We start from the raw sequence: 27,143 nt of genomic DNA, 5'->3' as shown, positions 1-27,143 counted from the left end.
TGACTCCCAAAAATGTTCAAAGTTCTCTGGCCAGTTATTGCATTAAGTTGTATTATAGAAATCAACTTGTAAGGTTTTATTTTCTAGATAGCCTAAACCTAAAAAACTCAAATATACTATGAGTTTGAGGTTTTGTTTTGTGCTAGTCTTAAATTCAAGTTCATGAAACAGGCAATCAAAATGGACATCACATAAAGTAATAATGTGGAATAATATCATTTTAAACTAATTGCAGTGCTCAAAAATAATTAAGGGAACACTTAAATCACACATCTGATCTTGATGAGTAAAAGATTAAAAAAATCTTTACTAGTATAAATTGTGTACTTCACTGAGAACAAAATGATGTCACAATTTTCAGTAGAAACCAAAATGATCAACCCATGGAGGGCTGGATTCAAAATCACACCGAAAATCAAAGTGAAATTTTAAAATTACAATTTGCATAAATTTAATCAACCCATAATGTGACAAAGTAGTGTGCAAGGACCTCCACATGCCTGTATGTATTTCCATGAGAATTTGGCTCTGAGAATTTCTTCCTTGTACCTAACAGCAGTCAAGTAACAGTTTATTAATAAATGGATGTTTGTGAGATCCTCCCAGTATATGCCTCCCTAAACCATCATAGACCAACTGTCAAACCAGTCATGCTGGGTGATGTTGTAGGCAGCATAACATTCACCATGGCATCTCCAATCTCTTTCACCAGACTCTTCTTTAGTCAGAAACATGCACACCTGTAGCCCACTGGAGGTTATTTTGTAAGGCTCTGGCAGTGCTCCTCCTGTTCCTCCTCGCACAAAAAACCAGTACCAATCCTGTAGAAGGATTGATGACCTTCTACCGTCCTGTCCAGCTGTTTTCATGTAATGGCCCTTGTTTTGGTATCTCCTCCATGCTCTTGAGACTGTGCTGGGAGACACAGCAAACCTTCTTGTGAGGGCTATTTGTGAATGGGCTGTAAGTACCACCTCATACCACCACAGTAGTGACCAGGAGACTAGCAAAACACAAAACTACAGTACTCTAAAGAAGAAAAAGTCAGAAAGAATAAGGAGATAGTAATTATCTGTGGCCAGCACCTGCAAAACCATTCTTTTTAGGGGGTTTCTTGCTGTTGTTTCTCCAGAGTACCTGTTGTCATTTGCACTAAAACAGGTGAAATTGATTCACACTCGTGATGCCTAACTGGACAGATTGAGAACCCTGAAGTATAATTCACTTGGTATTATTCTGTGATGAACAATGTATTTATCCAGATCAAAATGAAATAATCTTTACTGGCCTTATGCAAGGTTGATAGATTTTCATTTGGTTATCATAACAAACAAATGTAATGCTTCTAGTTGGTCTAACCTTAATGTTAAGCTGTTTGAACAGTTGCTTGCTTCAACATTATGCCCAGTGTTGTCATGATCTACATAACTAGATCATTGAGTTTTGCTTCTTGATAGCCCCTAACTTTATAGAGTAGCAAAAACGACAAGTGACACAAATTACTACAGGAGGGGAGCTCAAAATATGTGCTCCACATTTAACTTGCTGTACCTCAGTTACAATGAGTGAGGCTTCAAGTACAACTGTGATGGATACTTAAAATAAGGTACTGTGGATGGCACAGTGGCTTGGTTAGCATGTTTTTGTCTCAGTGCTAGGGTTTGAGTCCCTATCTGGCTGGAGTTTTCATGTTCACCCTGTGTGTCTGGGATTCTTCCCAATTCAAAAACATAGAAGTCAGGTCAAATTGGCTACTCTAATAAAGTGTCCTGATGTAAATGGATGTTAATGATTGTGTGTCTGCATCTCTCCCCTCCCTACAACTGATTCATTTACATTTATGGAATTTAGCTGACACTTTTATCAGAAGCAACTTATAATCATGGCTGAGTACAACTTTGAGCAATTGAGGATTAAGGGTATTTCTCAGGAGCCCAACAGTGGCAACTTGGCAGTGACTGGCAAACTTCCAATTACAAGTTTAATATCTTAACCACTGAGCTACCAATACCCCCAGAGGGCTTTGATTGAGAGTATACTGTGTGCAACTGGCTGCTGCTTCTCACTGACTGGATGTAAAAGCTGTGTTGAATGCAAAGCGTCCTTAGGCACCGTGAAAGGTGCTATATAAGTGTAACTTCAGTGTGTTCTTTGTGTGTTTGAGTGAATGAAGAAGAAAAAGAAACTATATACATTGCATGTACTTTCTCTCTCATTTCCTTTGATTATTGCTGCATACACTCAAAATTAAGAAAACATTGCATCAAAAGTGGTTTAACCAAGATGGTGTGTATTCAGTTTTATCTTTGGCCATAACAATAACTACAATCTTAGCTAAATAGGTTATAATGACCTTAACAAGTCATGATGAGTTTTATTAGAATAAAAAGACTTTATTAAAATAATCTGTAAAAGCAGTAGAAATGTATATTTACACACACACACACACACACACACACACACACACACACACACACACACACACACACCCTTTGAGGAGAGCCAAGTTCATATCTGCATTTTCTGAAGTCATGGCAGCACTCATCATAATTTAAAAGTCAAAAGATATCTGATTATGTCTTCAAACACTAAACATTACAGTCTCCTCACATTTCGTTTGCTCTGAGCACTGCCAGGTAGAATGTCCTTCCTATTCCTGCGCTTAGACAATAGATGGGCACAGTCCCTGGAGCCATGGTAGGCACATAGGCAGGCCATACAGAAGTGAAAGAGGCAGTCAACCCAGCTGCAAATGCCCTCACCCCTTACAACATGGCACCGAGCAGGGTGCTGGCAGCGTGGACATGGCTTCAAACACTCATCACTGAACAGGGTTTTGGCTACCTGTGAGAAGCAAATGCTCATCAATTTCATGTGCAATTAAACACCGATCAGTTATATGTTTACTAAATATTAAATTCAACTGATTACAAATAAAGCAAATGAATATATTACTACAAATAAGTCAAATTACTATGTACTTGTACACAAGACTTAAAGTGCAACATTAAAGCTCTCAACAAAAGCAGCGTATGCTGATTGCATTTTTGAGTATTTACTTCTAGTGGATGAAAGTGTTTTTTTAACTCTGCCTTTTTAAAACCAGCAGCTGAAGTATTAAGAAAAATGGCTATTTGTGCTGCTCCAAAAGTCTTGAAAAATAAACAAAATTGCATTATTTTAGCATTCCATCTGCATACAATAAACATAGATTTTCTCTCAGACCTGTAGGAACTCCTGGCATTTGGTGTTCGAAATAGGTGTCTCGTGCAGCAAGGGCGTATAAATGCTTTCAGCTGCAGGAGTGTGTGTGCAAGCTCTGGGGGTTTTGGCCTGTGCTTGGACACTGCTCAAAGCAGATCGACATGCCAGAGTCAGCCTAGTCTCTGCATCCGGAACATGGGCAGCACTACCCATCTGAAACAAAGAGCAGGTAGCCCATCAGATACTGGTATGTCAAGGTGAGCTGACAAAAGCATTAGCTCACCTCAAGTCCAAGTCTAGTCTCCCGCTCATACAATTTTCTCCGGTGTGATGCTTTCTTATCTTGCATGATAATATCATCCCAAATATCAGACACCTGTCCACATCTGGAGGTAGGGGGAACAAATTGAGAGAAAATGCCTTCATTAAAAAAAACAAAAAAAAAAAGTTAATTAAAAATGCAGAACGTTTTCTCCATAACTCACGTATAAATGTCATGAGGGGACAGGAGCTTGAGGATGACGGCTAGAATATGTCGGAGGTTCCTCCTTCTGAGCTCATTGAGGATATCCAGTTTACCCAGTCCCATCTTCCTGCCAATGAGGCCTGAGAGGGGTAGGCTAGTCCTGATTGATCCATCTTGGACTGACAACTGAAGCAGCTCTTCAAGGCCGGTGTGTTGTGACAGAAAGCATGTGCTACGTTGGCTCATGGCATGCACCATTTGAAGGGCAGGCGTGAGAGATAGGTCTTGCAACTTCATTCTAGCAGCTCCTAGCAGAGTGTTCTTCAGGAACACCTCCTCTTCATCTTCCTTGAAGCCTTGTACCTCCAAGCAATGAGATTTGCGATCCTCCTCTGACTGGGAACCCCCCTCCTGTAGTGTGGACAGCCGGCGCTGGCGCTCCAGTCGTGAGAGCCTTTTCTCTCTGCTGCGGAAGGCCCATGGCAGTTCTCCTTCCAAGAAAGAGTCTTCAAAGGATTCTACAGATTTATCTAGACCCAAAGAGTTAAAGCCACTATCTTCTGAAGAGGAGGTGTCCAGCTTGGAAACTGGAGTGCGAGAAGGTGTGCTCAGAACACTCAGACTTTCACAAAGATTTTCTGCCAAGCGTTTAACAGGAGTCTGGAAATGTTCCTTTGTTAAAGGCAAAAGGTTATTGCTTTGGGGTGTCACAGGCATCTCAGAAATGATCAAACCTGATATAATGCTTTCATCTAGCTCTGGTACAGAGAGAGAGCTACCATCCTGTGGAGGGCTGGGCACTCCGTTTTTCCCATCCTCAAGAGTTGAGGTTATTGCTTGTGAAAACAGGAGACGTCGTTTCCGCCATGACAGAACCATGTCCTCAGTCTTTAAAGTGCTGTAGGACAGAGGCCCTGACAGATTGTTGTCTGGAGATTCAAAGCTCCCATTGTCAAAATGGCCTTCTGTGTAAAGGTCCCTGTGGCCTGGTGTTTTAAAGCTACTAATTTTTCCATCTGTGGCTGATCTGGAAATAAGAAGACGCCTGCGCAGTGAAGCATCCTTTCTGGTGAGTTTAGGAGTCTCACACCAACTTGTATGTAATGAGTGCTCTTTCTTAGGATTTCTTTTCAAATCATTTGGTCTTTCCAAGTTATGGAAATGAAAACATGAGCTTAGCTCATGAGAATGTGTTGATATTTGAAGTATACTGTCCAAAAATGTAGATTGTTGGCTACTGCATTCATTCAACTCCATGTGCGCACAATATGCTGGAAGCGCTTAAACCCACCAACGTACTGCTTCCAGGCTAAGAACAGTGGACAAACCTTCAAGCGTCGTACTGACCTATTGATTAAAGAAAAACAGCTTTAATACATCATAGATATTTAGACAGAAAAAGACTGCAAAAATAAAAACGAGGTCTGAAACTATGCTCATGTCAAAAGCCATCTTGTGAGAAGTTAGTTAAATAGACAGGAATTTAAATGTAGAAAGTGAACATACCCAAGATTTTCACGCCGGCCAAGTCGGATATGCAACAAACCCGAACAAACAAAACTGCCCGTTAGAACATACATACATACACATACGGATATTTGTGTATGTATGCATGTATGTATGTATGCATGCATTTTTTATATATTATATATACACACACATATATATATATATATATATATATATATATATATATATATATATATATACACACACACACACACATATACACATATATATATATATATATATATATATATATATATATACACACACACATACACATACATATACATACATACATAGTAGAGAGCCATCTTATTGCTTATATTTTGTTTACTTATCCAAGACTATAACTGCGATAACGGCAAACATGCTATAATTATTGCCATGGTTATAAGGGTCGCGTGCTATGGCACATCTTATTCCTCGTATCCCACTTTAAAGTTTACGCCCTATACCTTGCTCGCTCAAACAAGCACAGAGATATGCATCAATCCACGTTTCCCCCGAGGTTATCATGGAGAACATAACTAGATAGCAAAAACAATAAAGTCATCTTACATCTAGGTAGTCATGCAGTGGTTTGATTGAATTTGATTTCAATGTATAGTACGTAGTACTATATTTTATCAAAGGGTTGATCATTTTATTTCATTTTTTGGGTCGTGCAATGACACACAGCTAAAATAGGTAAACTACATTAAAAAGAAGGCTCGGATTTCCAAATGCAAGATCACCTTAAATGTAAAAAAGAGAAAGTCTGAGTTCAGTTTCATACCCGCTCTACCATTTAGCTAACCTAGCTAGCGTAACGATTATCATTGTTACGATGTTTTTGGGAAACAATAAGCTAGCTAATTACAATGGTAGCATAGTTAGCCAGCTAAACCGCCGGTAATGTATTTAAACGAGATAATGCATATGGCTATACAGCCATAAGCATTTGGTAGATTCTCATAAAGTCATAGGAGATGGGTCAACCACACTAACCTAACAAACGAAGAAGGTTTTATCCACATTACCCCTAGAGTAATTTCTGAAGGAGCAATGAATGTACTTACGCGAGAACACCAAAACCTCAGCAGTGAATTACATTAGAACATCAAACGTCGTTCGACCCTAACAAAAAAGTGGTCTTCTAGTGACTATCTAGCAATCACGTTTCAAATTTAGTGCCCATTTCGCTGATTGGCTGATGACGCGTTTCCGTGTTATTTAGCTAAAAGGAACAACATGATATTCTACTAGCATACAAGTCACCTTTTCCTCTTTGTATAGGCTAGCACTGATTAAAATAAATGACATGACAAAATTCCCCACTTGTGAAAGAGTTTCCGTCATCACTGCATGATAGGATGCAGTACGCCATGAAGATAGGTCCGGTCATGTACTGGCACAGCCAAAGTAGTACGCTATCTGGGTAACTTTTGTGTACTGGAAACATTAATTTTGGTCACATACTGGACAGGGCATACCGATTTGAGGTCCATTCAGCACGCAAGTGTTATGTAGTAGGCTATTTCGAACACATCCTTTCTGTACTGATAGATAACTGAAAAATTACTAAAAATTACTTTTTGCTGTTAATAAATATGAGCACTTGAAGCAATACCAATATAATACTTACAGCCTTAGCTAACTACTTAATGTACTGATAAAGTTATCCCTCTTCACTGTGAAACAAACCTGAAGCTTAGTGACCTTATAAAAGTTCATGGCTTGGTCTAATGATTGATGACTCCTATGCTTCCCTTAGGTAACATTTCTGAAAAACATTTTCAATCAAAATTCATAGATAAAAAGTTTTTTTTAATCCAGTGTTGCGCTTAAATAAAATTGTAATCAGTGCAGTTGTAACCCTTGCCTAACATTACACTCAAATCTGGCTGTTATAGAGGAAAAACATTTCTTGACTAGGCTTAAACCATTGGGGCTGTAGCACGGAAAAGAAATGGCACAGCGACGTCCCTCATACTGTCACTATTGGAGCCAGTTTATGTCACAACCTATTCCCTCTCGTTATATCTAAATATACCTCGATGAATGTGGGTGAGCAGAGCTAAATACGAAAAATTAAAATAGTTTCTCATCACAGTATTATACTAAAATAGCAAAGAAAATTTGTATAAAACCTGTATATTTTCTTATATTCTACAGCAAACAGATTTTGGGTAGATGATAGCATTTCTGATACATTGCTGATTGATTGGTGAGATGTTGGAGTAGCAGAAATGTTAGCCCTCCAGTTAATAAAGAATAATCAAGATATTGTATGCATATGTGTCAAAACATTATTCCACTTTTATCCTTACACAATGATGACGCACAGAGGCAGGCATTTAAGTTTAATAAGGTCACTCAAAATAAAAGTCTTGCAATAATGAAGTACTCTGCGTGAATGTGACTCCAACACCCTATGTGAATCAATTTAGCTAACCAGCTAATTACCTATCATGTTACAACGGCCAGCTCGTAACATCTGCTCTCAGTAGTGTCTAGTCATTGATCAGCCACATTAGTGAAAAGCTTATTTGGAGACCTGACTACTTTGACTTTGATATAATGACAACAGAGCTTAATTGCATTGGCTAGTATATTCACTGACAAACGTACCCAAAAATCTAGCTAATACACCACGCAAGCTATTTAATAACATTTAGTGTGTGGATATTATGCTCACATACGAAATTTTATTTTTGAAATAAATATTATATATTTGTTGCCTCTTCGGAAAAGCTCTGTCGCGCCATCTACACTGACGGTTTAAGTGCGTGCTTAATACATTTTGTATTAAGGTAGCCAGTTTGTGAAACGACGTAAGGATAAAGTTTTTCGCATGTTTAGTGCAGACATTGAAAATTAAAAAAAATAAAAAATGTGTTCAATTCAGCTTAATTAAACATATCTTACTGAGGTCTAATGCATCGAAAGAAAACGTGTTAAAACATGAAGAGAAAAATCATAAATTTGTGGGAAATTGAAAGCTTTCCAGTTAAAATCTATTTCTTTTCAGTTAAATCCACAATATTTATTTAACTCACTTTCTTAGCTACTCATAAGATTTCCTTGTTTGTACTGTGAGAAATTACATAGTATTTTATTATTATTATTATTATTATTTTGTTTTGGCAAATGGCTAATCAATTCACTAGAGTATATTTTAAAATTCCACAAAAACATACATCAAATTATCAATTTACTCCTCTATATTCTTCGAGAACACTTCCCAACATATTCAAAATATGATGTTGAAGTGTATTTACTGTAGGACTTGGAGTCATGGGATGGCAAAATCCTCTCAAGTGGCCAGTTCACTGTATATCACTACTTGGAGTGCTATAAAATACACAAAGGAAATTATCATCAGATCCCTCCAAGAGATTCTTGAAGTACACTTATTCACATACCCATGGCATGATTCTTAGTCATTTGTACTCTAGGAATTTGGAATAATAGGATCTCAAAATCCTGTTTAATGTCTATTCAGTTCCATATATTCAATATTTGAAGCTCTATAAAACACAAAATTGCCATCATATGTAAATTCCAGTGTCTGATAGGCTAAAGTTTGAAATGTGGGGAGAATGATCGACAGCTGGGGGAGTTATACTGCCTTCAGGTCCTTCTCGGAAATTCCTATTTACTAGTTCATAGGTTGTAATAACGAGATGGTATGCATTCCAAGTAGTTTTTGGTTGAGGAAAAATGGACCCAATGAGAAATTTGTATAATCAGAAACAGGAAGTTTAATTTTGCCTTACCGAAAGAAAATGAATATACTGAAACAAATGAATGAATGTACATAAATAACACAAAAATATCTGCACAAGGCAACACTTTCAGGGTTCTTCTGATTAGTTTTGTTACTATTCATCCTCAACATAACTTTTAGCATCTCCTGTGGGAGCAGCATCCATACTGGCAGCCTCCATTATGCGTTATTACTGACACACCCTAAACTCAGAAAGTCAGGCCTTATCGAGTTTCCCACTAGTAAATACAACCTGGTGGCTTTCTTGTGTGCTCATTTCTTAAATACAATGTTTCCAACATGACTTGAAGGCAGCATTACTGACAGAACTGGCCCTTGACCAGTCAGTCTCTATGGCGCGGTGTGATGGTAGCCTGGAACACCACCAGGTCCCAGGCTCTCCTGGAAATAAAAAAGAAAAATACAGACATCAGGTATTGTAGAGAAGGCTTAGTACATAACAGAAGAGCCCTGGTATGATTTACCACAGTGACACTTTTTGACTGAAGCACACAAACATTTATCACTCATAAATAGTTGAAGACCATTTTTTTTTATCGATTAGGACTTGTGTTGTACTGTACATGTAAACACAAAGTGAATAGAAAGAACTACAATGTACTTCTATTCTTATCATCACCAGACAAAGCCTGAGTTTTGAGTAGCAACCTGGCCATCAGGGATGGTTTCCTTGGTCGGTCCAGAATTGCACCTTGGAGGAATCGACTGGGTCCGACAGGTCCACGACAAGGCAGCCAGAGAACGTGGTCCCACTGCAGAACAATGGAGATGCGGCAATGGTTTGAGACTGTGCTCACATCCTCAAAGTCCTCGTCCTCTCAGCTCTGGAAGGTCCTCATTGTTAAGCCCATCCAGTGTGTTTGGATCCCTGTCGAGGTCCTCATGCAGCACTGCGCTGGTCTGAGAGTATAGGTCCCTCCACCTCGATGAGTTCACCTATATAAGCGTGTTGAATATATCAGACAGAAAGACAAATAGAGGAGCAAAGTGTGTGTGCGTGTGAATATGAGAGAGGGAGGATATTTATTACTTGTATACTCTTCAGGTGTAGTGTAGTCATCAGCCAGCTGGAGCCCAAGGAGTTGCTGGCTCAGCTGGATGGCATAGTGCTGCCACTGTAGCAGACCCGTAGCTGGCCACTGTAGCAGACCCGAGTAGGATTGCTTCCCTCCACTGCTGCTGCCGCAGAGTCCTCATTCCACCTCACCAACCCTTCAAGCAAGTATGCCTGAAAGTGCAGGGAACATGCACTTGTACCTGCAGCAGTCAAAGAAAGGAGGCTTTTAGTAAACAATGCTGACATGCATACAGAAAGTGAGAGAGAGAGAGAAAGAGGGACTTTGCAGGTACGAAGCGGTTCGGGTGCAGGTGGAACGACTCCAGGGACGTGGAACCACGTGCACAGTGATACACGGGCAGGATGACCCCTCCCCTGGTCACCTGCCCCTGTACAGCTGTACACCTGGAGGGTTCTGAATCCAGTGGAGGTGGTGCCTCCTGTACATGGGCCACATCCTCCACGTCCCACTCGAAGACGCAGAAGGAGAGGTGGCCCATGAAGAGGCCGTACAGCTGGTGGCTGTCCGTGGTGACACCCGCCGTGAACCGTCGCATGAAGTGCCACACATCCAGCTTGACGACCAGCTGGTCCCACTTGTGGAACATGGCAGCTGCCTTGCCCCTGCCCACAATGGAACAGCAGTCACAGGCCACGTAGAGGAGCTGGGGAGGGGCCTCTCTGGCCCATTGGAGACCACTCCATCAGCTTGACGCACACGGCAGCAGGCCTTCACCCTCTGCCGCCGTGAGAACTCTGATAAGAACATGCCCAAACTCATTCCGGACATTTGTAACCCATGCCACCATGCTGGCAGCAGCACCAGTAAGTTTCTTGGTCACCTGAAGGGCCAAATGGCACACAATGCATATCGCACATGTGACAATCAAGCATATCATGGAGGTTACTGTTCAGCAGCGTGCATGTGTGTGTGTGTTGCAACCAAGCTTACCTTCTTTCTGGAGTCCATCTTCAAAATGGCTCCGTAGATGGAGGTAACTCAGACCTTCATCTCATCAAGCCGTGACAGCACATCCTGGGCATATACTGTCAACAACCATTTTGCAGTAGGCACTGGCACCATCGGTGGCAGCTGGCAGGTGATGGTGCTGGGATCGGTGCCCGGGGCCAGAAACCTTTTGGGCATGATGAGGTGCTCGGACTGGGAGGTGCACTGCTGTCTGTTCCTGACCCACAAATGCCTGTACAGTGAGATCACACTGTTCCCCAGAGTGCTACCCCGCATCAGGCAAATGACCTCCTTGTCACAGGACACAGCACACCAACACAAAATCACACAGAGGAACCAACAGCATTCCAACACAAACACACACACACACACCACTTGTAGGTCAGGACTGCTGGGAACTTCTCCCGATGGATGGGCTCCAGCCTTGGGGTCCAAGACATCCTGTGACAAGCCCGCCACCTTCTTCTTATGGCCGTGGCACAGGTACTCAGTGGCCATGAAGTAACAGCTGCTGAAGTCCAAGACCCTCTGGATGGTCTTGTACAGTCCACAGCCTGACGGCACTCATGCTGTGCACACAGCAGTTTGAATGCCCACATGTGGTAGGGCATCCACCGGAACCCTGTGGAAGAAGGTGTCAGGCGAAGATGGAGGTTGTGCGTAAACCAGCCTCCCAGACTGCTCTATAGTGAATAGCACTCGGCTGACCCACTGAGGCTACTCTCTGGTTAGTGTCGGCTTCCAGCCCTTGGGCAGGAGCACCATAAACAAACAGATGCGGTCATCCACATCCACCCACACCCACCCACCCACACCCACACCCACCTGAAAGTTGGGGCACTGGTGCCAGAGCAGGCAGAGATGGGGAGGCAGTCTCTGCGGCTGCGGAACGCGACTGTGGACGGCCACTCTCCTTTGCGTCTCTGTGCTGGATGTACTTTTGCAACACCTCCATCTTGCACCCAGGTCTCACCTTCTGCTGCCAAATCCACTGGACGTAGCTGGATTAACAAAACACTACGTGTAACTGCAAAATTTTCCACTGCTGCTCTGTTTGTTATGCGTGAATTCATTACCAACCTCCTCTTCTCCCTGCCCTTGGCCTCGTACAGGTTCCTGTATGAGACACTCTGGTGTTCGGAAGCGCCGCTGGTCCTCCCGCCCAGGAGAGGAGGATCTGTCCCTGGTCCGGCACTCCCAGACGGTTCTCACTACATTGGGGAAGAGGCTTGCGTACTGGACCAGGGCATTCTTGTTGACCATGACAGGGAACACCGAAGTCTCTCCACCCTCGCACTCCCGTTGATGGGCTGCCAACACCATGACAGCGTCGCCCACGTCAGCAGCCATTTAAAGGTCAGTAGGCATGTAAATGTTTGACTCCGGTACTGCCCGAACTGGACTATGCCTTCGCTCAGCACCAGCCAGGCATTCCGGGGATCGCCAACGCTCACCACACCACGGTCCTTGGCCTCTTCCTGGCCTCCTCCTTCACCTTCTCAGCACTCCAAGCCCGAGACAGAACGGTCACTCCTTGTAGGCATTGGCCAGCGCCACGGCCTCGGGCGAAGGCTGGAGGGTGAGCTCACCGAAGGTGACATGCCTGAATGTGGCCATGAAATTCATTCTGTCCAAAAGGAAACGAGAGGAAAAGACATACACGTCATGTGCACATCTGCAGAGACAAAAACGACACACGCACGCATAAACTTTGACAGGCTGCTTACTTGAATCGCTAGTCAATACACAAACTGTGTCTGAAGAAAAAACACACACATCAGCGTCACATATAGAATAACACCGCAACGGTTGCGTTTTGCTTAGAAAACACTGTGTGTCTGCAATACATACAATACAACAATACGGTCGATCTCGTATTGTTAGGTTAGCCAGATAGTCAGACACCCTGTATTTTGTACATAAACGACCTAGACGAGAGAGCGAGTTAGCTCGGTCAGTCAGTTCAGATTGCAGTACATTCTTGACGTACATAGATATGGGAATAAAAGGTAAAACTTGGCGTAAATGAATCGAAGGGGAAATTTCAAACAACAGGAGAACCCTGCGTTACTTGCCGCACGTAAGGTTATTAGACGAACCCTTGTGAAGCTCGGTTTCAATAACATACCTTTACAACAAACGCTGGAAACGCTTGCAGTGGGGGGATGAGTGTTTGCAGGTGTTAATATGTACAATAAACAAAGTACAAATCTGTTTTTTTAAATTAATAGATGGGGCACGAGGCATGGGTTTACCAGCGTTTTATGGTACCCCACTACGCAATAGAGTACATGATACATCTAACGTGAGCTATCTTATTTATCTTAGCTATATAGCTAACTAGCTAGTTAACACGGGTCTGCCTTGGGCGAAGTCGAACTGGTAAAGTAATTTAACGGAGGAATCATTAAGCAGCTTGATGATTATATCTCCTGTGACGCAAATTACGTCATACACAACTTTATGAAGTGTCAAAAATAAATAATTTGTAAAATGACTTGTAGTTAAGAGTTGGCAAAAGATTTATGTGTACTCACAAGTCACTCTTTGGGTACTTCCCCCTTCCTGGACGGGTGTTCCAACCAATTACAATATGATTAACAAATGACTGAAAAACATCCACTTCCATTCTTCAGAGAGCCCATTCTCCTCAAGGCTAGGGAAAGACTTTTCCTTGGCATACAGATGTCTAGCTATAGGTATATGACCCCTGCCATTAATATATATTTGTCCATATTTGAAATGCTAAATAACTTTTGGTCCATATGTAATATTTCAAACCATATGGCTAAAAATTACATTTTTCTTAAGGCCTACCAAATGTCTTTTGCTGAAATGGAACTAGTGATATTTTCCCAAAAATGTATTCTGAATAAAAGCAAGAAATTACATGAAATAAACTTTTAGGTTTTTAACCACTGTACCATCGGAACAATCAGTGCAAGTTATGACATTTCCTTAGTTTTATTGGACAGTCAATTGCTTGTTTACATTTGTTTTCTACGAGAGTCAAATTTCCAAAACCAGCCTGGGAAAAGCATTATTGGTATGATTGTGAAAGAAACATGTAATGTTTTATACAACACCCTCAAGTACCCTCAAGGAGGCATCAGCACTACTGACTAATGTCTATATGTGGAATGGCAATCTGCATCTTCATAATTGGTTTTATTCTCAGTTTCCAGGGGAAAAAAAGAAAAAACAGAAACAAAAAATTAAAAACATTCAGACATTGATACTTTCAAAATCCAGTCACAGGACAACACAAATTCAAAAAATCCATCAAGACAGCTCAAGGACAAGACAAACAATTTAACAGACTGCTAATAAAACAAAGAATTACAAATATCAATTTACAATTTACAAAAAATAAAACAATTTTTTTTAAAAATCAAGGGGGAGTCAGAGCATTGTAGTTTTTGCACTGGGTTGGCAAGAAACAGAAGTAAGGATGTGGGATGCAGGAATATGAAATGTTATTTTTCACACAAAACAAACAGCAAAAAAACCCCAACATGATTCAGAATAGTTTCTTCTTAATTCACATTTCAGCAAGACAGTTTTGTTTTTCATTAGCAGGCTCTGTGTGTGTTCTCTCTGTGTATGGTGGTCTACTGAGAGAAAAACTGCATAGTTAAAAACTGCATTGCCCTTTCTTGTTCACCGTCACTTCCGGGTGGGAGTACGCTTGGTGCATTTGTTGCTGCCTCTTCTTGCTGAATCTTTTAATTTTTGCTGCTATGTTTTTCTTTCAAGGATCATAATTTGATAACTTTTTTGGTTTATGTTCTGTATGTGTGTATCTTGACCTTACTTGCCTTCCTGCTGCGAGCTCTCTCCCCACTAACCTTCACTTTGGCTACTTCTTTATTGGGTGAATTTTTAACCACTCTATAAAGTTGTTAACGTTGATGTTCTTCGCCCTCTTCCCTCTTGGGAAAACTCTAGGACTAATAAACTTAACTTTGCATTGCTCAACTGTCGCTCCTTCATGGATAAAGTCTCCACATGCCACAGTCTCCTTGTTCAAAACAAATTTGATGTATTCTTTCTTACTGAGACTTGGCAGCAACCTGAGGACTACTTACATCTCAATTTACTAACACCCAGTGGCCATAGTTATTTGGTGTGAGGGAAAATGCTTAATGCTTGCTTAAAAGAGGAAGTAAGAAATATGTGATCTCTGCCCTTGTCTTCACCAGTCTGCAAGAAAGGCGAATAGAGAAGTGACGGTGCAACTAATGAAAAAAGCAGAAGTATGACACTTATCCCGTAGCTTTTGCTGGGCAGGGGTGCAGCAGCAGGGTGTAACAACTTGTTTTTAGCAGGAAAGAATGTTCAAGGATGGTTGAGATGCCTGGCACCTGGAGTCACAAGATTAGCACATGAGAGAACATCGGGGAATGGTGGGGGTACATGAACTCATGTGAGAGGGAAGTTTGAGGCTTCTCTCCCTCGGTGCATAAGGGACAGAACCAAAAAAGCTAGCTCATCTGCACATCTGGCTCAAGTCCAATTGATTTTTCCTCCACATTGGCTAAGCGCAAAACCCAGAGATAAGGTGGTCTGGCTGCTGTCTATAATAACATTCTTATTGTCTCTGCCTGTACCTTTCATGAGGCATCCTCATTTGAATATTTGGTGTTGAAGCTAACTGTTTCCTGACCAGTATTGTTTTTGTTACTCTACTGACCACCCAGAACATCTTCAGACTTTCTGTCAGAATTCAGTGAATGTCTCACTCTAGCCAATGCTATGTGTTCAGCGATGCTTGTGCTAGGGGACTTTAATATCCATGTAAACACTGATTGTTAATTTTCAGTTGAGTTCCTATCTGTGCTTGATTATTTTTCTCTGACTCAATATGTTGAATTTCCTACCCACTCTCGTGGTCACACGTTAGATTTAATCTGCTCCTCTGGTTTAGATATCAGATATTTAGATATTAACGTATTGAAGCCACTGCTAGCATCTTAGTCACTCAGCCATGCACTGAATCCCTCATCTCTTTCTGTAATATCAAAGCTGTTGACCCTCTCACTTTCTCTGCTCATCTCCACTCCTCTCCCCTGATGTCCGTTTCAAAACTGTCCTCTCCTGATGATATTCTCTCTATATATTTCCATCTCTGAGTTACTTGAACAGGTAGCACCTCTCAAGTGCAGGCAGGTTCCCTCTAGTCATTCTTTTCCATGGTTATGTACTCCCTGAGTTACGTACCCTGAGCTGGTCTCACTGTTCATAAAGTAGCCTATTCCGACCATATGCTTAAATATAGGTCAGCTGTAAATACAGCCTGCTCACACTTTATTTCCTCAGTGGTCCCGGACATAAGTCCAAAACACTCTTTTCCACTATTAATAAGCTCCTTCAGCTTCCATCTTCCTCTCCATCCAGTTTTGTTGAGCAATGTGAAGGTTTTCTTAGATTCTTTAATGAAAAAATAAACAAAATTAACCAGTTTTTCCCCTACATCTGATTATGGGGACACCCTTCTCACCCCTGCTGCTCTTACCCAACCTCCCAATTTCTGAGATTATAACAAAATCTAATTCCTCTACCTGCCAGCTTGACCCTGCCCCCACTACTCTTCTTAAGAAATGTTGTTCTGCTATTTCTACTCCCATCTGTCATCTCATTAATGCATCCCTTACTGAAGGTTGTGTTCCTTCAGCTCTCAAAACCTCAGCTATCACTCCAATTCATTTCCAATCTTCCATTTATAGCCACGGTATTAGAAAAAGGTTGTAGATTCTCAACTGCAGTCTTTCTTAAATACACAGGCTCTATTTGAACATTCCCAATCGGGTTTCCGTCCCATGCACAGCACTAAGACAGCCCTCTTACTTATTCTCAATGATCTTCTTTTCTCTGCTGATTCTGGTGACCTGAGTATTCTCCTCCTTCTAGATTTAAGTGCCGCATTAGTCACAATTAACCATAACATACTCATTGCGAGGTGGATATGAGTAGCAGTTGTCAATGCAGGGGGGTCTGGATAAGAAGAGTCGAGGGTACCATTCCCACTGTAAATCAGTAGGCACTAACCTGAGTAATCCAAGGGGCTAGGAATGAGGCATACTCTGAGGAGGAAGCAGAGGTCAAAAGCCAGAGGAATAAAAAAGAACAAAGAACGCTCAGTAGGCATATAGGGATACAATACTTTGCAAGTTGGAGGTGGGAAACTGGGATGTTATATGGCTGACTGGAATAAGAGACAGGTGTAGCTTATCAGTATTCAGGTGAGTGGGACCTAAGTCTGGGCAGGGAAAGGCTAGTGGGCTGGAACGATGCTGTCACAGATGTTATATAAATTGAACTTATTACTATTATTATTATAGTTAGGTGACTTAGCTACTTAGGTCACAGTTAAAACCCACAGGTGCAACCAATTTTAATTACCTGCTGATTCATGTAGGCACTCCACCCCACTAAGAATGGTCAGCCACGTCCCCATTGCCAAATTGGAGTGTACATGGTGCACAAATGACAACTAAACAGTTATCCTCAAAGTCATAAATGCTTTTAGACCAGTGGATCTGATGTCACACATAATGACTCTGAAATTACTCTGAAGTACAGGTGAAATTAGCAATAGACTCCCTGTGGTTTACCTAATATGTTGCCATTGGATGAGATTCTCTTTTGTAAACAGAGTGTATACCTCTCTGGATAGAACAGGTAGCACTGTGAGGATTGTTTTTTTTTTTTATTTCTCCAATGTATTCAATACCTTTCAGCCCATGCTGTTGGGTGAAAAGCCTTCATTTCATACATAATGCACTACCAGACTGGTAGACCACAGTACATGAGGCTGCAGGGCTGTGTGTCAACTACATGCAGCACAGGAGCATTTTTAAGGGACCATGCTAGCTCACCTGCTCAGCTGTCCAACCTGTACAACCTCCGACTTCATTTCATGTCAACTGTAGAAGCTCATTTGCCCATAACGAGGTATGTCAAAAGTGGACAGGAGAATGAGTACTAATCCCTAATAAAAGATTGTTTTGAGTGATGTAAAGAGAATCAGCTGCAATATTCGACAATAGATTGGAATGGACTTTGAACAAGTTTCAAGTTTGGTTTATTTGTCACATACATAGTCATACACAATATAACTCGCAGTGAAATGGACACGGACGCTCTGTTCAAGAATGAGCCTCTTATATTTCTTGAGGAACCCGAGGCCCTTCAGAGAGTGTACATCTCAGCTGTGGGTCTTCTACAAGTCTGTTGTTGCCAGTAATTTTTTTATGCAATTGTTTATTGTAGGAAGAATTAGTGTTGCAGACTTAACAAATTGATGAAGAAGGCTGCCTCAGTCAGAGGAGTCAAGTTGGATCTTCTCAAACCAAAGATCATAGACGCAACTCTTAACCATCATGGACAATGTTTTACACATTGCTTCAGAAAGACTTCCACAGATGCACTCTGTCATTCTTCCTCACTTCTATATAGCAAGTCATCTTAGAGCTGGGCCTGCCAGGTCCCCTACTGCTGGCCTGAGTACTGAGCAGCATTGCTCTATATTCTTTAGTCTCTATGTACTATAGTTGCACTTTGTTGTTTTCTGTAAAAATTGTAAATGATACACTAGGTTTAACTCTCATAATGATACTCTCTTTTTTACACTCTTCCAACTTACACTTCATGCAATTGAAATACCTTACATTTATAAATAGTGGAGCTCTTTATATCTTTTTTGGTGAGATATCTAATATATGCTTGCCATGATTGCAGTTCTGAGTTTCAGTACTGATATAAACAGTATTAAATGGTAGAAGGCAGGCTGAATGGAGTAGAATGGAGACTATTTACTATTGTCTTTAAATGATACTATTGTCTTTAAAATATTATTTTAGCCGCACGTTATTTAAATGAAAATGTGATGCAAATATGAAGCATATCACTGAGGTAAAATTCCACACCTTTATTATGTAAATCTGAACAAAAACACATTATCTAATGAATGAAATTTTAGACTGAAGTCAGTGCATTATTAAAGCTGTGGAGGCGTCTTTAAATGAAATCTGATATGTTTCTTTATGCGTGTATGTATTGCCAATGCAGATCAGGTTTATTACTCAGTAAATAAGAGCTTTGCAGTCTCCTCTGGGTTTCTTAATCTTGTCGTAGTTCTTGCTGATGACATCAAACAATATAGCCTAGAGTTAAAACACAATGAAAGTAATTTGCTATAGTGAAGTCTCTGGAGAATCCATCATGTTAAACATCATATGTTTAATCCATTATATGTTAGTAAAATAATCAAGCAATGTGGTAAAATTTGACAACAGAAGTAGAATACCACCACAGATTCAAAGCCTTAACTCACATATGTATTGCGGATCTCCAGAACCACAATGCGTAGCTCACAGTACTGGTGTTTATCCAATTCATGAACAAGCTGTCTGTAATCTCCCTGTAACACATGAAATATAATCATCTAATTATGACAGAAAACACAACTTTTAATTATCTGATAAGAATGTCATAGACAAAAGATAGGAAGTGCAAATCAGTGATCCCTTTGTTTTTTTTTACAGTTTTGCAACCAGCCTCTGTAAAAAATGCAATCTGAGCTGGATATGTCATGGTTTGGCCCCTCCTCCCAAACGTCTCCCCGTGTGTGTTTGTGTGTATTTGTGTGTGTATGTGTGTGTATGTGGGTGTGGGTGTGTGTGTGTGTGTGTGTGTGTGTGTGTATGTTCGTCCGTGTGGCCACGTCCTCCCTGTGCTCCACACCTGCTCCTCGTAGGGGCATGGGTATGCATGTATAAAAGTCTATCGTTTACGTGTTAAGATTGTTTTTAACCCTCATAGCCTGTGTGCTGTTTCCGTGTTATGTGTTAATAAACTTGTGTAAACTTATGTCTTTGTTTTACGCAACTCATCCCCGAGAAACTCTGACCGACGAAGGATGCCTGGGAAGGGGAGCAAAAGAAGGAAATAGGAGATAGGAAGCAAATGCCCTTCCACAACCCTCGCAGAGAGACCTTGCATCATCCTGGTCTCACTCCATACTCCCACAGTGGGGGAGAAGACCACTGGTGTATTTTTGGGGGGCCCTGTGTATGATCCATGGTCGGACTCTGCAGACACCCCTACATGGACTACTGTGAGGATTATGCGGATTATGGAGGGAGAGGGGAGCACAGTGATGTTAGTCTGCAGTCGGACTTGGGGTTCAGATGTGTTGAGGATCCACCAATGGGGATGGAGGAGCTCCTCTATGGGGACGCTCTCTCTGACAGTGACGTGGAATCTGCAGTCTCCAAGAGCAACGAGCTTCTGGCACCTAAAATACCGCCCAAGACTCCGTCCAGGGGCTGCTGCTCGGGAACAAGCAAGCCGTTCCATGCGGCACACAGAGAGGCAACCTCAGACAACCAAAATTTGGCATTGGCTTCGGGGCTGTAGCCCAATAGTCTGGCATGCCGGGAGTTGCATCATTGGGGAGGGGCTCTCTCACGGTACGGCCCCTCCTCCCAAACGTCTCCCCATGCGTGTGTGTGTGTGTGTGTGTGTGTGTATGTTCGTCCGTGTAGCCACGCCCTCCCTGTGCTCCACACCTGATCCTCATTGTGTCATTAATATGTGTGAATAAAAGTCTATAATTTACGTGTTACGATTGTTGGTGTTTAATCCTCATAGCCTGCGTGCTATGTTTCCCTGTTATGTGTTAATAAACTTATGTATTTGTTTTACGCAACTCGTCCCCGCATTCTGCTTAACCTCCTCGTTACAGGATACTTATGACAAATACATTCAGTAGTTCATATTCAATAAAACCCTCTCACTTACAGCTGTAATAGGCCACCATACCTGCGTGAAGAATTGTACTGAGAAATTAAAAATTATTTGACATAACTCTACAAATGACTCTAGAGATTCCTGTTTATCTCATGGAGTACTTATGCTGTATATCTCCCTAAAGACAGTTAGAATCAGTAGAATCAGTGGATTTCTCAACACAATCTTGTTAACATTAATCTTGTTAATTCTTGTTATTATGAACATTAAAGTAATAATACTGACCACATGGGGCTGTTTGGAAGCTTTGGCTACAGCATCTCCCCTCTCACTGTAATACCTAAACAAAAAGCAATATAGCATTAAATGAAGAATTGCAAATTCTTACACAAGCCGTGAAAGAAAAACAATCATAAACAAATACAGATGAAGCATCTATTTATGGATATTGAGTTTGCTTAAACAATGTGCCTCTTACTTTGTGATCTGTGTCTGGAAACCTTCAATCTTGGTGCGAGTATTGGTAAGTAGCTCAAATACCTTCTCCTGTGGTATAATAGTAACTTAAATAATATGTTCTTCAACTTATAATATGTAAAAACTACACATTTGGCATATTATACAGATATACAACATAAATACACCCAAGTATTCTTGAAATGGATAAGGCAACCACTCTCAGACTTCAGATCACAAGTGTGTCAAACTTACCTGTACAGCCACACCAAAGTTGTTCCCATCCTCAATCCTGGGAATTTGTAGTTGCACCCACATTGACACCTTACAGAGTTTGAGATTTTACACATATTGGAAATTTCCAAATAATACTGAATGATATGTTGAAGTAAGGTAAAATTACATGAATATGTTTGATATAAAAACAGATGGTGCATATGCATTAGTTTAGACTAAGGTAAAATCATCTCTTTTAAACTAAAACCTGAAGTCTTACTGTGTTGAGTTTTTCCTTCAGAGTTTGAATGTGGGGCTTAATCTCTTTGATCAGACTCTCCACTTTCTCATTACAGGAAATGGGACCACAGGGAGGGCCTGCTGAATGAAAGAAATGTTCAAAAATAAACAAAACTTTATTTTGTTTGATTTTTTTCATATTTTATTTAGTTTCTCGGTCCTAGTACTCCAATACCACTGTGTGTTCCCTGCTAACAATATTTAACTCATCAGGTATTTATTATACCCTTCCTAAATTTAAACATAATGCACAAATAGATTAAAGCAGCAAAACAGTGAAAGGGGTATTCCAGGACCAGGTCTGATAAACATTATGATGTACTTTATGATTTAAAAATATAAAGATGATATAATTAGAAGATTAAAATAAAGTACATTTGTAAAACAGAGACACTAAGATGGGTACTATAATTACAGATGGAATTACGAAGGATTAAAAAAAAAATACTGAACAATTATTGTTTTAAATTCACACATCATATAATTTTCATACAATTTTTTTAGAAACTATAAGCAAATTTGCGGCCATTGCCTTAATAAAATTTACCTTCCTCTTCGTCTTTATCACCATCTTTGTCTTTCTTTCCTGCCTTCGCTTCTTTCTGTTGACAAATGGCATGTATGTATAAAAGTACACTTAGGCCTAGCATCATTACATGTATGTGCCCCCTTTATACATATATATTTCTATATATATAAAGGTCTGTAATTATCTGTTTACAATGACCTGTTTCTCTGAGTGTTATGATAATGATGAACTGTTGTAATCAAATGTAATATAGTAACTTATTCTTCAGGGACTAAGTTAACACCTCCTCTTTCTTCTTTCTCTTAAGTTCCTCTTTGGCAGGGTCTGGTATAGGGATGTCCAGTGGGGCCCTAAGAGATGAGAAGTCACCCAGGGACAGGGAGGCCTGAGCACAATAACAGACATATTAATAATACAAAATCTACATAACTGTGTCAAAACTGAACACTAGTGCTGGGCAATTATATTGGTATTAAAGTGAATACTGGCATTACGCAGTGCCATGACATGAATTTTGCCATACTGTGATAAGCCCCAAAACAACTAATTGGAAACAGCCCAAAATGAAGAAATAGAAATAAAAACAAAGAGTTCTCAGTAATATGGAATTGGTTTAGATTCACATTTTGTGACCATATCCAGCAAACTATACTGTGCAAGTTCATTTGGATGGATTAGTCCCATCCAAATCCACTGTGTCATTTTGTCAAATCAAGTGCCATGTCAAATCCTGTATGAATTGTCATGTTGGTCAATATTTCTCATATCCTGTGGAAAAAGGCTTCCTGCTTTTTCTAGCAAATATGATTGTGAGGAAGCATTTTCTTGCCAAAGGCCTTCTCCCAGCAAAACTGATAGTTTTAGGTAAATTCTACTGCATGCATATAGCCTACTAATTTTCAAACCAAAGTTATTATTATTATAAGTGGTTTTATTAAGTATTGCCATTTTGCATTCAAGATGTTGCTCCTTTGTAAAAGGCCTAGACTGACAATGTTTTATTAATTGATTTGTGGAATTAGATTTATAGCTGTGACCGGCCAAAACTAACTATTAAACATGAATGTTTTGTGTGACACAAATGTGTAAATTAAGCATCCACTCCCATCTTATACAAGTTACTCTCTGAATATATTCCCAATGCATACAGATTTCTTATCCCATGCGAATCAGTCAAACATTATAGAGGACTTGTTGTAAAATTAATTTATGCACATATATCCAAAAAACTCATCCTCTCCAAGTTTTTTATCCAGAAGAAAAAACATAGTTTGTATTCAAGTAAATTTGGATTACAGTAATTAAAACATTAAACATAACAGTAGTTATTTTAATTTTTCCAACTACTTGAGTTTCTTAAAAACATTTAAATAATTTACATCCTTCTACTTTTGTTTCATGCTAGCACAGTTCTACCTCAAGTGTAAACATCCATTTGCAAAAAGAAAAGCAAGTTTTCTACTGCAATTTACACTCACATTTTGGGCAATTTACTCTCAAGTTAAAAGGGTGTATAAAAGTTGTTAATAATAATAATAATAATAATAATAATAATAATAATAATATATTGATTTTTGGTATATCGTGATATTATATCATTTTGTCTGGATAGTTGAAAATACCATGATATAAATTTTAGCTCGTGTCACCCACCACTGTTGGACACTATACCTGCAACAGGTTGTCCATTTCTGCAATCATCTCAGGGAAAAAATTTGAGACTAGTTGTTCTGCCTACAACAGAAAAGAAACATCCACTTATGGATAGAGCAGTACAATTACAGTATAGCCTTTAAACTGTATACAAACTATACAGAATTTTGCCAAGAAGCCAACAAATAATGATCCCTTTACTAGGTACAGCACTTCTATAGCCAAACCTTTAAGTTAACAGTCCTTTTTTTTTTTGGTCAGGTCTGTGTAATTATAAGCCTGATGATCATGATGTGTACAGGGTCCAGGACTGCAAAGACAGTCAAATTGTTTCTGAGTGTAAAAATGGTGCTGTGGTGGATTATTTATAACTGACTGTAAAAAGCATGGCAGCCTATTTAGTACAGCTATAGATAAAAGTGATCACTTAGCATAGTTAATATAAGTTAATAGGATCTTAATCTTACCTCTTTAGTGAGTTTCTTTGTGAATCCATCAACCTGTGAGCAGACATAAATAAACTGACGATTAACTAAGTATACTTAACAATACAAATAACACGTGTTTTGACGGGGCACATAGCAAAATAAGGCAAGCATATTTTAGTGCTCTAAAAGACGCCTAATCCGGCCCAAACAGCATTCAAAACGACGGTTAGGCCATGTTTTTAGGCCCACAATGACAAACGACACTTCTGCGCTTACCTCTTTCTTTGACGCAGGGCTCATGTCTAAGGAAGTCATTGTTGCAAAGAATGTATTGAGCTGATATGCAATTTTTTTAACAAGTCCGTCAGAATAATATATAACAATTATCTCCGATGAAACACGAAGAGTCGCGCAGTCAGTCAGCACAAAGAGTGAAAGTGAAATTGAAATAAACTGCCTGATCGGTAATTCTCAGCATAGCCGCGCGAGGGACATATTTTACACATTTAAAGAAGATTGGCGGAAGCGCGCAAGCAGTTCCTTGTTAAAACACAAAACAAAAACTTGTTTGATCAGTGGTCAACCAATCAATAAAACAATGAGCGAAAATAGGTTAGGTCGTCTTGATTTGAAGTATAGTCTTGCTACAGAAAGCAGACCAACGTTGTCATTCATTTGTTATAGCAGTCAAGCAATACTCATGTATCTCACTATAAGTCAAATGTCGAATTCCCTGACATTTTCCTTACTTTCACTGACTAAAATATATGGGAAACGCGTGAAAAATATAACATTTTGATCAAATACAGCTGCATTTTAAAGATAATATAAACAAAATTTTCTGATGTTCCATGACTTGACCCAAAAATGTTCAAAGCCCCTCGCATACCATGTGTGGAGTATACTTCTTTTTTTTTCTTTTTTTTATTCCATGATATTCCAGAAGTTCCATGACCGATGGGAACCTTGCACAAATATTGCCAGTCAAAACTACTACTTGGCATTCACTTGTCAACTTAAACTATTTGTACAATTTATACCACCATATACCAGTGTTGGAAAACGGCAAATAAAACATGTTAAAAAAATTTTTAAAACATGTCTGCTGTGACACAAACAACATATCTGCTGTTTCATGCTGCAGGAAATTTAGGTTGAAGACCTAGATTGTTTAATAGCATGATTATTTTTAATCTGTATTTTATGTAAGAATCTTTTCTGTCATAGTAGGTTTATTTAGAAGATATTTTTTTTACCCATGGTAATGGTTAGTGAGAAATAACTTATTACTGTTATCCACCTAATTTGACAGTTGTTTGAATAAATAATTCACTGCTAGATTGTTAGATATTGTATAATGCCAAAAAGTCCAATGAAACCATACCAAATTTATTTATTTTGCTTATTGATAGTTAAAACATGCTAATACAAAAAAATAAGACCAACCACTAACATTAAAAAGTTAATACAGTGCTTTTTGTGACTTTTTGCTTTTGTGACATCTTGGTAACAGCAGAATGAGGTGCGAGTGTAGGAGTCTTTGCTATGGCTAATGCAAAATGCTGGTGGAAGAGTCCTGTGTGGTTAAATAGGAGAGAGATGATGGGCAACAGGTATGGGCAATAAATCAATAAGTGAATGACTGGGAGAAGAGAAGTAATTGGGAGTTAGTTATGATTGGTGCTGAAGTGTGTGTACTTCTGACTGGGTGCCAACATCCCCCCCAACCCACCCCCAAAAATCCCTCCAAAGTCCAAGTCCCTGTACATAGGCTGTGCACGTCAGGCAGCAAGGAGGCTTAGAAGGATAAGCATGGTTGAAGGAGTTGATGAGGTCAGGATCCAGTTCGAAATCTTAGGAGCAGTAGCATTGAAACACCTGCCACCAACTGATGAATGTATTGTATATGTAACTGCAAGAATACCAGTGCCAGAAGGTCTGAGGGCCAGTAAGGATGAAGGACATCAGTGAGGTATCATGAGGCAAGATCATGAAGGACTTAAGTTAGCAGAAGAAGTTTATACTTGATAGGATTAATGTGTGCTGAGCTGTTGCATGGTCATGTGGGGGTAAGGAGGCATGGAGTAATTTAGGCCTTCCCAAAAAGTGAGTAAAATTTCTGCAGTTAGTTCCAGCTTTTTATTTAAAGGTGATAAAAATGCAAAAAGGTGCAACACACATTTCCATGAAAGTGGATTTAAAAAGTATAAGCCAATAATTCCTACTGGCTTCTTCTGCTAGTCATAAAACATTAATAAGGTTCAAAGCAACCTCATTCTTTCTAGACTCCCTCTATATGCCCCAAGCTTGGAGCATACCAATAAGAGGTATGGGTGCTAAGCACAATTGCAATCAATATTACAACAATTGTTCAAATATGCAGTAATGTATATAATGTTCCATCTTTATGTGAACATGGCCATTTGTCATTTCTATACCAGTAAGTGTACATTCAACTAGTTCTGTTAATTATTAGTCTCTTTCCCTCAACAGGTTGGTTTCCACTGGGTCCCCCTCCTCCTGGTTCACCATATATCCTGCTGGCTCAAGAAGAGGTCCCCACCAGCATCACTCTATGGGAATCTCCAGAAGTAAGTTCATTAGTCTTTTTATGTAATTTATATTGTGGGAGGCCTGGTGATGGGGCAGTTCAGTGACCTCATTACATGAGCACTTAAATTTGAGGGCTCTACCTGCTGAGTTTTGAATGAAGTGGAGCCAGTTGAGCAATTTAGCAGGGAGACCATTAAAATAGAAATTGCAATAATCAATAAAGGAGAAAATTAAGGCATTTACCAGCATTTTGAAATCAACATTTGCTCAGCATTAGACAGAT

General features: G+C 40.0%; 2 protein-coding genes and 1 long non-coding RNA gene across 4 annotated transcripts; all 3 read right to left on the bottom strand.

Annotated features, from left to right (window-relative positions):
- Nucleotides 1-2,466: 2,466 nt before the first annotated feature.
- Nucleotides 2,467-6,249, bottom strand: fbxo43 (F-box protein 43). Its single transcript, XM_027005774.2, has 5 exons — nt 6,235-6,249; nt 3,690-5,017; nt 3,488-3,590; nt 3,226-3,417; nt 2,467-2,844 (listed from the first exon to the last, which is right to left on the bottom strand). Exons 2-5 carry the CDS (start codon nt 4,925-4,927, stop codon nt 2,596-2,598), a joined length of 1,782 nt encoding a protein of 593 aa, XP_026861575.2. The 5' UTR covers nt 4,928-5,017; nt 6,235-6,249; the 3' UTR covers nt 2,467-2,595.
- A 2,686-nt stretch (nt 6,250-8,935) lies between these two features.
- LOC113575009 lies at nt 8,936-10,540 on the bottom strand. The gene is made up of 3 exons (XR_003410377.2): nt 9,976-10,540; nt 9,594-9,881; nt 8,936-9,326 (listed from the first exon to the last, which is right to left on the bottom strand). It is a non-coding gene; the product is annotated as an uncharacterized LOC113575009 (long non-coding RNA).
- Nucleotides 10,541-18,887: 8,347 nt separating this feature from the next.
- psme1 (proteasome activator subunit 1) lies at nt 18,888-24,762 on the bottom strand. 2 transcript variants are annotated; one of them, XM_027003559.2, is made up of 11 exons: nt 24,584-24,762; nt 24,347-24,379; nt 23,898-23,960; nt 22,510-22,611; nt 22,245-22,299; nt 21,678-21,778; nt 21,437-21,505; nt 21,204-21,271; nt 21,011-21,065; nt 19,308-19,394; nt 18,888-19,137 (listed from the first exon to the last, which is right to left on the bottom strand). In XM_027003559.2, exons 1-11 carry the CDS (start codon nt 24,620-24,622, stop codon nt 19,057-19,059), a joined length of 753 nt encoding a protein of 250 aa, XP_026859360.2. In that variant the 5' UTR covers nt 24,623-24,762; the 3' UTR covers nt 18,888-19,056. The 2 variants fall into 2 exon arrangements, with proteins under 2 accessions (XP_026859360.2, XP_026859368.2); XM_027003567.2 differs by having other exon boundaries at nt 21,678-21,775.
- Nucleotides 24,763-27,143: the final 2,381 nt, after the last annotated feature.

Source organism: Electrophorus electricus, chromosome 10, assembly GCF_013358815.1.
Source record: "Electrophorus electricus isolate fEleEle1 chromosome 10, fEleEle1.pri, whole genome shotgun sequence".
In the NCBI taxonomy this organism is placed as follows: domain Eukaryota; kingdom Metazoa; phylum Chordata; class Actinopteri; order Gymnotiformes; family Gymnotidae; genus Electrophorus; species Electrophorus electricus.
This window is presented reverse-complemented; position numbering and strand designations above follow the sequence as displayed.